Source organism: Etheostoma cragini, chromosome 8 (assembly GCF_013103735.1).
Source record: "Etheostoma cragini isolate CJK2018 chromosome 8, CSU_Ecrag_1.0, whole genome shotgun sequence".
Taxonomy (NCBI): domain Eukaryota; kingdom Metazoa; phylum Chordata; class Actinopteri; order Perciformes; family Percidae; genus Etheostoma; species Etheostoma cragini.
The window spans coordinates 13592109-13603515 of NC_048414.1; the positions used below are offsets into that span (position 1 = coordinate 13592109).

An 11407-nucleotide genomic window follows, 5' to 3' on the forward strand; every position below is an offset into this window, starting at 1 on the left:
TAGGTAGAGGCACCCTATTATGCAAGGACATTCTGACAAGTAGACACTTGGGCTGTTATCTTTAAGATATGGGCAACTCCGGGGATCACTAATGAAGAACGTCCCTTGATTAAATGATGCCCTAGTCTACATCCACGACGTTCAACTTTTGAATGTAACAAGTGTTCCTGAGGCTATTTTGTTGCGGCTCCACCCATGACGATTGTGATTAATTTAAAGTAATGCCACTAAACCAGAGCACATTTTTCTCCTTTTCCAGAATGCCGTGTGGACTAGCAAGAGCCTCCTCCGCAGCACAGTGGAGGAAGGTATGGCGATGAGACTAGTGATGATCCAATAGTAGCCAGTGTAGTGGTCTAGGGCCCTCAAAACGTCATCACGTACACATGATTCCTATTAACTATCGGAGACGTTTGTTCCCTGCCAACATCCTTTAAACTCTTAGATCATGAATTCAATGGTATTCTGGAAAAGCATGTAAGAGCCTGGCTGAGTTTGAGAGACCATTGGATGGACAGGAAGAGAAGAATTTAACTATCCTGACTGTTAAAGCCATCTCTTCTCTCACTCTCAGTCATGTCTTTTTCTACCTTCATGTGCCAGTTGGGAAGGAGAAAAAAAAGAAAGTGAATCCCACAGAGGATGAGGAAAGCAATTTAACAACTGTAGCAATCTGTGAGGTTATTAGGAGTTTGTCAAAGGCGGGGTTTGTTGTCAGTAAAGCTCACATGATGCGCGGACAGTGAGGGAGGGGAGGGGGGTGGGGGGACACACCACCCACTCACACACACCTGTGTTTCTATTTAAACAGAAATAGGAGGTATAAAGGCAAGACATAATGCAGGTTTTTCTTTGCTTTTAAATCTTGACCATTTATTATATTAAGACATCAAGAAAATTTGGAACATTTTCAAAACATTCAAAATAGAAATAACTTTTTTATAGATTTGCATTGATAAAATTCATCCAATGTAAAAACTTGCTCATTTGTTCTTTGACAATGTAAAATCCGAAGCATATGAAACTTAAAATCCAGTTATAAAAATATGCTACATGGTATAATGAATGGTCTCTTGTATGGTACAAGTCCAGTACTACCATGATATAAATGCATATAAAATCCAATTTGAGTTTTTTTTGCAATAGTAGAGCATCAATAATCCAGTGCATAAAGAATTTAACAGATTAGTACATTTATTAATGATGAAATAGTTTTTACATATTCACTACGCTCCTGTGTATTCTGTACATTTCCAGCTCAACTGACATCCCAGTGTTGCATGGTTCATGACTCAAACAGATCACAGATGGCCAGGTGTGTTTTAGACACAGACAAGGCTGGGTACAGAGGGTCAGTGAAGCTGTGGTTGTAGGAATACATTAAAGCTAGACTGCCCCCTGGTGTCACATTAAAGAATGATAAAATACCCTCCTCGAAGTCGAGGAACACTCCTACCCTCTGCAGCCCGTCTGCAACCACAGGAACCGCCACCTTGTTATGCAGAGCTTCCATCTTCTTTTTGTCGCAGGCCAGGCACCAGGAGTAGGAGTTGAAGCCCAGACGAGAGTTGTCCTTCTGGCCTTTCCTCTCTATCTGACCCTCACACAGCCCCACCTTCCAGCGACCTTCATCCATAGGCACATTCACCTCCCAGTACCAGCGCCCCCCCTCCAGGGAACAGGAGGCCAGGACCTGTGGGAAGGAGCTGAAGCGAGCCTCCTGCTCTGTGTAGGCCTGCTGGGATTCGCTGTAGGTCACCTTCCTGTTGTTATCAGACAGCTGCAGCTTGGGGTGGGCTGTATCTGCATCCAGCAAAGGGGTGGTGCCATCTGTACACAGGAAATCAATCAATCAATCAAAATCTATTTATATAGCACTTTACTGCAACCAGCAGATATCCAAAGTGCTTAACATCAGACACCAAGAGTAAAAACACATATCATACAATAGAAAGACTGAACATAGAAAAGGGTACAATCAGAAAAGGTTACAAAGAAACAGAAGAATGAAATTGTCACACCACTGCTACGTATTAAGAGCCAGACTAAACAGATAGGTTTTGAGTTTGGACCTTACAAGAGCTACATATCTGTAATATTGTGAATATCATGAGGTAATTTTTTCCAAGTCTCGGAGCAGCAACTGCAAAAGGCTGATCACACCACTGTTTATGCCTTGGATCTTTGCACTTCTAAAACTCCCTGATTTGTTTTGAAGAACGCAATGACCGGCTGTGCTTCCGCAAGGTTGAAATTTCAGACAAATACTCCAGGGCCAGATCATTTAAAGCCTTGAAAACAATCAAATCTTAAAATGTATTATAAAAACACACAGGGAGCCAATGTAGGGTGTAGAGAACAGGAGTGACGTGTGCACGTCTAGATATATTTGTTAAAAAATCAAGCTGCAGCATTTTGCACAAGTTGAATATTTTAGATGGAGGTCTGATTCAGAGCATTACAGTAGTCCAACCTTGAACTAATAAAAGCATGAATTTCCTTTTCTAGATCGTGCCTTATAAGGAAGGGCTTAACTTTAGCCAATTTTTATTCAAGCTTTTGACATGTGACCTAGTGTAAGATGCCAGAGCTCCCAAACTCAAAACTGTAACATTTTGTATGCCTGAAGTACTGAAAATAATACACTCAGTTGTATCTTCATTCAAATTAAGAAAAGAAGTTAAAGAAGAACTAGCTGAGCAGAATAATTGCATATGCAACCTTTGGGCCTACAGGATACATTTAGCCAATTGGTTTAATTAGCTGTGATTGATGAGTGAGTGGAAAGTAAACAGGTGTTGGTAACAACACCACTTGTCTCACATAGCAGTCTGTAGAGGTCTCTGTATTTGCCAGGCACAGTGATGATGACTGTGTCCAGACGTTTCTCGGTCCACCTCTGCAGACATTTCAGCCGAGCCTGATCCACTTCCTCCGGAGCCTCGAACTGGTCCACACAGCTCCCCATGCTACTTGCCCTGGTGAAGACAATCACAGTGTAAAGCGTAAAGATTTAAGTTTATTAAACTTCTTTATTCCTTAATGACCTCAAGGAGGTATATGGATAGTTACACATTAAAAAAGAACTGACAGCAAAGTAAGCCTTGTTTATGTTACTGTGCCTGTTACTGTCAATGTTTTGACTTTATTAATTTTTTTCTTTCTGGCCATGGGACGCATTCTTTCTCAGTGTATTGTTTGTAAATGTTTGTTGCCGTTTAATTTCCCCCCAAAAAAATTCTGCTGTCAGCGCCCAAAAAAAAATCCAGTTAAAAAAATAGTATGATTGGATGCAGAGACAGATGTCTCAAAACCTTGACACTGACTTCTGCATGGCTACACACCACTAGAGATAGGTGAGAAATATGTTTCTGTGTAATAAGGTTGAACCGACACTTCAGGACTTTCATAAAATGTTCAAAAATCAACTCTTTACATGCAACTAGGTAAAAGTTGAGAGGAAAACACTTACAGTTGGGCTACCTTGCTGTACTCCTGTCATGTCAGAAAGAAGAAAAAGACATTTTCTTGTGTTAGTGTCCATAAGCCAACAGCAGCTATATACATATACACAAACACACACAAACACACAGTATATACAACAAAGCAACCAATTAAACATGTTTTTCTCCTAACATCCAACACACCATAATGAAGACCTGGTCCATAATGCGTTTGTCTCCCTTCGCATCAGCCAGTCCCTCCAGGGTGTGAAGGCCTTGCTGGATGGATTGCAGGGAGTTCCGGAGGTGGCCGAGTTTCTCCTCTAGTCCCCCCAGAACCCTGTTCTCCTCCTTCGTCACACACTGAAGAGCTGATTCCTCCTCCTGCTCCAGGGCCTCTCGGATGGCTCCATACTGCTGCTGGACCCCTGCTCGAGCCTCACCCAAAACCACCTGGACAGGCACAATGTACATTAACGTCATGTACCACAATACTCTAAATTGCCTAATCACCTGAAAGGGTTTTCATATTGATGTTAGAGGAATCTAATGTCAAGTTATTGGTCTACCATGCAACCAACAAAAAAGATTGTAAAAATCTGTATTTAAGATTGTGTTTTCAAAAAGGGTGAACATCAAACCAACTTTAGTTTTTAACACTGATAATTTATTTTATGAATCCAACTTTTTATAAATCTTGAATATGTAATTAACTGCATGTGTAACCATATTTATTAACTCTTCTCTGATTTATGAATTAAATCATTTTGTATGAGGACTTTTATAAATCACTGTGCACAGTTCACATGATTGTAGAAATGTATTCCATTTGTAGCTGATCATGCTTACCAGCAAAACTAGTATCTCAATACAAAGCTACATTATGTAATCTGTAATTTTTTCCCTTCAAAACAAGCAGTTCAATCTGCACATTTGTAAAAACATGTACATCACCTTGAGTCACAGAAAAAAAAAATTGTATTTTGTAATTCTAAGCAGCCTAAATACACGCATGATTTAGTGACAACAAAAAAACTTACTCTAAAGTCATCTTTCTTCTGTGCAAGTTCAGTCACCCTGTTCTTCACTTCCTGCTCAGCTTCCTGAAGTTGCTTAATTTCTTCTTTTAGGTTCCCCTGAAGAAAAACGTGCAGAGAATTAAAAAAAAACATTTATTTATTGTTATGGCTATGTTTACATCTATCTCAACTTTACCCACGATTACAGTGTATCTACAGTATATGTAGTGATATAGTCACCACTTACCCTGAGCTCTATCTCTGCCTCCCTGATGCTGATGCAGACGTGGTTGCGGTGTGAGCCTATGACAGTACACACTGTGCACACACACACTCCACACTGCCGACAGTAGATACGGTTTATCTCCTGGTGCTCTTGGCACCTCCAGGGAGAAAAATCCTCCATGGGAGGGACCAGGGTGTGATTCTGGAAGACTGGGGAGTCCAGGTGGGGACGCAAGTGCTCCGTACACATGGAAGCTCCACACACCAGACAGGTCTTGACAGCGGACTGATACCTAGTTTTAGGGCAATAATGGCAGGGCACAGGGGTGGCCTTTTGGCTCTCTGACGCCGGGAGGATGGCGACCCGTATTGGGGATCCTGGAGCATCAACGGGATGTTTGGTGGATACCAGGGGTGACTTGCTGACATGGTGTACAGGAGACTTACCTTTATCAGGAGTTGAGACCCCAGGAAAGGAATCAGAGTTGGAAGATGTGGCAGGATTCTTTGGCAAAACATTAATTCCTGTCACTTGTGTGTCTTTCTTGGGGGTTGGAAGAGCAGGTGCATCACATATATCTACTTCATTTGATGTGTCAGAGTCATCCAATGAGACGACTTCTACTGATTTATGCTTGTCCTGCTGGATTGAGAGGTCATGCTGCACATCACCTGCAGGTGCTGCCTTATTGTCAAAGTTGTCACTGGAGGATGTGCCATCACCACTCTCCGACTGCGTAGATTCTAGGTGCACTGCTTTCTGGGATGTCTCCACACTAGTCGACGGCCCAGGTTTATCTGAGAAGGAAGTGGTGGCAGTGTCGGTGTCATTGGACTGCTTACGGGGAGATGCCACAGTTGGTCGCTTTGTGTCAGGTTGCTCTGATACAGGTGTGCTGGCTTTTCTCTTCCCGAGAAGCCGGCTGGTGAGTGAAGGCCTCCGCAGTGTGGAGTCAAGTGTTTTCTGTTCATCATTACTGGATGTGCCTTTGAAAATTGAATACAAAGAAGCAACATTTGTCAGAGGGGAGAATGATTTTGCACTTTTACAGAAAATACTTCACAAAGCACCTACAAGGTGTCTTCTGCCAAACTGCGGTTCACTTTTATTGCCCACCGAGCAGTTCCACTTTAGGCAAATCAAGCAGTGACTTTCAAACTAGATTGCATGTCAGTGAGTTACTTTGTTGCCTTGTAAGCTCACTTAGGAAAGCTATCACTGGGCCATAACTGAGTGACATGTAAGTGGTAGTGAAAACACTTAATTTTATTGATATTTGCCTAACTGTACTGTAGTTTCATCATGTCATGGCTGATATCTGATCCACTTATTAAGGTCACTTTCAACACAAAACCTCACGATTAGTATTCAACTTAAAATGATGTGTGCATTTGTGAGTCGATGTTTAAATTCCTGTGGCATCAGTCATAAGCCCCGCAGTGAAACAAATTCTATAATGCAGAAAGGGTAAGAAGCCATAGAAAAACAACGCTTATTTATGCTAAACGCAGGGAAACCGCATGAGCACACATTCATAAACACGTGTCAAAAATAAGTTAGACCTTTACCCCACCACTCATTATTTACTGAAGAAAACCATGAACTTTGTAGAGACCCCCAACACTGTAAACAAAAACACAACGTTAACTAACGCTTACCTTTAAAATACTAACAAACTTGTGCATTTTAAAGATGTGATTGTAACATATTTTTGCGTGCGTTAAGCCTGTGGATGGAATGGCATTTTCGGAAGGCAAGACCATTTTTTAGGGTGGCAGAAATAAAGATATTCAAGTAGCTAGGGGATAACGTTAGCGAGCTAGCGTTAGCTAACTAAAACAACAATAGAAAAAATTGACTACTAGCTTAAGGGATATGCCAGACATATAACGTTACGTTAGCCAACGTTATTCAAGAGGAGCCACGTTAATGAGAGGTAGCTAGCTAGCTAGCTAACGTTTGAGACCACTAACGTCAAGTCAGCTAGAACTCTTTAGCTAACTGCAAGCCACTTACACTTGAATATTCGGCCACTTCAAAAAATGTTTTTATTCACCGCCCGATAACATGCCACACAGTTTTATCGTTAACTGTAAGTTACCTGCAGCGCTACGAGGCTGAGCCCATCGAATGTTGTTGGGCAGCAGTTTGCTGTCAAACGGCAGAGTCTGGTACGCTGTTTTACACCTCCACTCCGGGCAGTGGTACGGCCCGTTGGGGGTAACACTCCACAAATCTCCGATACACCGTTGGCAGAACCGGTGGTTACATTTCAGAGTGATGGGGTCCCGGGTCAGCTCGTTACACAGAGGACACTTCGCGGGAGTGTCCAACGACGCTCCCATTTTGTTTGTTTCTGTTTCCCATAGACCGTTTGAGAAAGCCGTTTCCGCGATTCCAGACAGCAGAGGCGGGGCTACATCATTTTTGAATCCAGCTCTCCGTCACGGGAGTTCATCTCTTAAAGGTACAGTCTATGGATTTGTAAAAAGTTATTTACCTGATTGGAACGGGCCGATTGCTTGGCCTGTGGTAGTGCTGCTTGTAGCATTCTACAGAAACAAATTGTACCCCAAAATTACTTACAGAATGACCCCAAACCATCTACTATCATCACGTTAAATTTTACTGTTAAACATGACCAACAGCAATATTACTATTGCTATTGGTTTGTGAAAGAGAAGCGTTCACTGTAGTGGCCCAGTATCCATCACAGACCTACAGACAGAGAGACAATAAAGACACAGCAGCATCTTCAGCAACTTTGTTGGCACTTTCATGGTCTTGCTGACTGAAAGCCTGACGTTTCCCCAATTGCTGGTTGAATTCACAATATTTCAAGAGCTGGACTTTTCATCATCAGCAACATTTTATGCACTCACTTTTTGTGCTGCCAAGACATGCAATTACCTCCCTGCTTCCTGCTTCTTACAGTGCAGACGTTTTGCTGCTTGCTCCTGGCTCGGCTTGCATATTTTTGCTGATAATCTTGCATTTCCTCTGAGGGAAACTAAGAGCAGCGGCTCTTGGATAAATAGAAATCACTGGACTATACATTTTTTGTAGACATAATAGGCTATTGCCATATTTTAAACATTTACTCTGAGCGATGCCTACAAATAGTTCAAGCCTGTCCTACAGTGACTGTAACTAAAGCTAATTAGCAGCAAGATGCCACCTTTATCCGTGGAGGACTACAACAAACTCCTTCAGAAGATTTCTTGAAACACTTCTTGAAACCAAGGTTCAACGATTAGAAGTGAATGTGGAAGTGAACGGGTCATGTGGAAAGGACACCACTATACCATGGACCCGAAACAATGGACAAAAGCATGCTAACCCACGGCTAATTAGCACCAACAAGACTACAAAGAAACAGGGGGGCTATGGAACGGGTAATAAATCAACAAGTGGTAGTCCTCCCTGGAAGTCTTCTGGTGCAAAGCTTAAGAGTAAATCATTTTTCTGGGAAATGGGAGGACGACTAATGGGCAGGGCACAGCGCCTTGAGATTTGTGATACGACCACCTGGCCTGCATGATCATCCAGGCAGACCGCCTCTTCAACCCTTAGACTTAGCTGGACACAGCTGTGGACAGCTGCAAAAGGGAAAAACTTCAACTCCCCTGTTCACCCGTCCAACACCCCTCAAACCCCCTTACCAACCACGAACCCTTTGAGGATCCATTGCTGTCTCCACTCATCCTTTCCCCTACTTCCCCTATCCCCATGTTGGAGTTCACTGACCAGATCAAGCAGCTGGTACCAAATTTACACCTCTTCCTTTCCCCATCATTTGACCCTGGCAAAAAAGAAAAACGCCAGGCACATCTGCCAGGATGACAGCTAACTACTCCTCCCCAGACTGGTGAGGATGCTTGTGTGCATAATCCAGCAAGCATTAACGGATATGTGCCGGGTCCAGGCTACACGCCTAGTGGCACTCGTGACTCTTCCGAAGACAAGCTCGGGCCCTGTGTATTCAGTTCTTCCTCAATTTATGTTGTGATAGGTAATAGAAAAAGAATGACGAATAAGCACTTTACTGCCAACTTTGCAAATTTAGCATCCATTCCTCGTCAGCTACAGCCTGTCCCTAAAAATGAAAACACAATAATACTAGCCTTACTAAATGTCAGGTCTTTGGCAGGAACATCATTTTAAATCAATGATTTTTATTATTAATCACAATCTAGATTTTATGTTTTTAACTGAAAGCTGCTTAGACCATGATAACAGTGCTGCTGTTCTCATCGAGTCAGCTCCCCCTAACTTCAGTTTTATGAGAGAGAACGGAGTGAATAAGAAAGGAGGTGGAGGCGCTATTTTGTTTAATGAGTCATTTCACTGTACGCAAATATGTTATGGACATTTTGCTTCTTTTGAATATGTGGCTCTCCAGTTAAGGTCCTCCCCTCAAACTATATTTCTAAACATCTACAGGCCATCTAAGTATTGTGCAACCTTCATTGATGACTTCACTGAACTGCTGTTTGTAATCTGTATTAACTTTGATTGTGTAATCATTGTTGGTGATTTTAACATTCATGTTGACGACCCCCAGGACAGGGGGACCAAAGAACTGTGTTGTGTTTTTGAGAACTATGGACTGACTCAGCATTGAGTGCTTTAAATCAGTTATAACTTGTAACTACTTTTTGTCTTTTTGTCCCCTTTTTTAAAGCCATGTAAGAAATAGGTTGTTGTGGTTATTCCTTAAAGCATCAGCAGACAATAATGACTAAATGGGGTATTTTCTTTTTTCCCCCTCGTGTTTCTTTCTCCCCAACATTCCTGTCTTTATGGTTGTCGTGGTCTAGACATGTGACTTGGATAAAAAAGGTTATTGTGTCTTGTGAGTGAAAAGTTAATCTTTCATAATCTCAAAGAGGTTTTAAAAATTAAAAATCAGCTCTTTCAAAGCTTTCATCCAGTGTTCTGTTAAGCAATAAAGTATGTGGCTCTCTTACTTGTTCCTTCTTCTTTTTCCCTCTCAAACATTTTGAGGCATCAGTGGTGTTTTTTTACCAGTTTATGAAATTTAACATTTAATAATGTTAAATTACATGTACATTCACACATATAATAATGTTAACATTATAACATCATTTATGTTTCTTTGCAGCCACCTTCTCTGTAATATCACAACAGAGCAAAGTCATAACCCTAGCTTTTAAAGGGGAAGTCCGGTAATTTTCTGTAAAGATGGCCAACTTGCAAGAGACAGATAGTTTTGAAAAGATGGTTTCATCAATGGTGGAGAAGGTTGGACCCAAATGCAGAGATGACAGGTGAGGTAATGAGCTTGAGTCTTTATTTAACAAAAATCTGAAAAACAGAAGTTTTCCAAAAAACAGCAGGTCAAAAAATGAAGAAATCAAATGAACAGACACTGAGGGAATAATCAGGAGACAGGCAGGGAAATCCACAGCACGCTGACACAGGTACATAACACAACATGAGAGATACAATGATACAACACCAGACAAAGACAACACAAGGACTAAATACACAGAGAATGAACAAGAGACAGGTGACACTAGGGATGAGGAACAGGTGAAACAAATCAAGGTTGGGCAGACAATCACAAAAGGCAGCCAACACAAGGCAGGAATTAAAAATAGACAAGACAAGGGAGAAAATTGAGACTTCAAAATAAAACAGGAAACAGAACATTAATACACTGACAATCATGACAGATTGTCAAAATGAATTCGGACTTTTAGTCCCTAGTATGTGTCCAACTCCAGAAACACTAGATCCTACATTTGCCATAATGCAAAATTGGGTATTCCATTAAACCTTCCCTGACTATGTCCACATCGTTCAAATTTGATGTCCAGAGTTTGCAAGGGTTTCTGTTATAAATGTGCAATCTGTAGTTTGTAGACTTAACAAAGCTCCCTACGATGAGATTATGCAACTGTTTTCACAAGCTGAGTAGTACTGATAATAACCAGTAACCTAATCTTTAGTTGAAAAATCGATGGAGTGCCCTTTCAACAAAAATGAACTTTTGTCCGAATGAACAAAACACCACAACACTTTTACAGTGAAAACCTTTATTAATTGTTCATATATTCTTAAATGAATGTCTTTAATTGCTCTAAGTTAACCTCCTCCATAGTTGCTAATTGTTTGGTATCTATAGAATATCTATTTACACAGGAACATATCCACAGGTGATGCTGGGACAGACCTTACTCATCCGTCATTGGTCACAATACATAATACTGTCCAACTTCATCATGTTACCCTGTATGCCCCAACAAAACAAATCAAGAAAAGGGAGTCGAAGAGAGTACAACAGAAAGAGAGAGCTGGAGACAAGAGACAGATAGATTGGGCTACACAACAGGACAATTGTGCATGAGGCTGGCATATTGGTTCTTTAGTCCAACTATTGCACACAACACATTCACACCAACACATTATGTGCATGCACTCCCACTCACTCACACACCCACTCTCACACATACAGAAGCACACTCACACAGCAGCTACAAATTCTGCAGCACACATCCTAATAGCCCCCATCACAGTGTAGATACCACAGACTATAAAATATTAGATTTCTCCTCAAACTGAAGCACTGTGCAAAGTTAGCTAGCAGGGCATTGAATGGATTTAGTTAAAACTCCTAGAACATCTTTAATATTCACTGTACATACTGTTAATACAAGTTTTGTTCTCTTTTGGATGATAGTATTCTTATAAAA

The 11407-nt window shown here is 41.3% G+C and overlaps 1 protein-coding gene across 1 annotated transcript in view; it reads right to left on the reverse strand.

The window, feature by feature from the left end:
* Positions 1-918: 918 nt before the first annotated feature.
* The window catches only part of si:dkey-29p10.4 (E3 ubiquitin/ISG15 ligase TRIM25), a 29821-nt gene continuing 19332 nt past the window's right edge, over positions 919-11407 (reverse strand). The window contains exons 3-9 of the mRNA XM_034878881.1: positions 6790-7040; positions 4710-5674; positions 4484-4579; positions 3648-3896; positions 3473-3495; positions 2824-2978; positions 919-1830 (exon numbers count right to left, since the gene is read on the reverse strand). Of these exons, the coding sequence (XP_034734772.1) occupies positions 1286-1830; positions 2824-2978; positions 3473-3495; positions 3648-3896; positions 4484-4579; positions 4710-5674; positions 6790-7033 (2277 nt within the window). The 5' untranslated portion in view covers positions 7034-7040 and the 3' untranslated portion in view covers positions 919-1285. The remainder of the gene's footprint in view (positions 1831-2823; positions 2979-3472; positions 3496-3647; positions 3897-4483; positions 4580-4709; positions 5675-6789; positions 7041-11407) is intronic.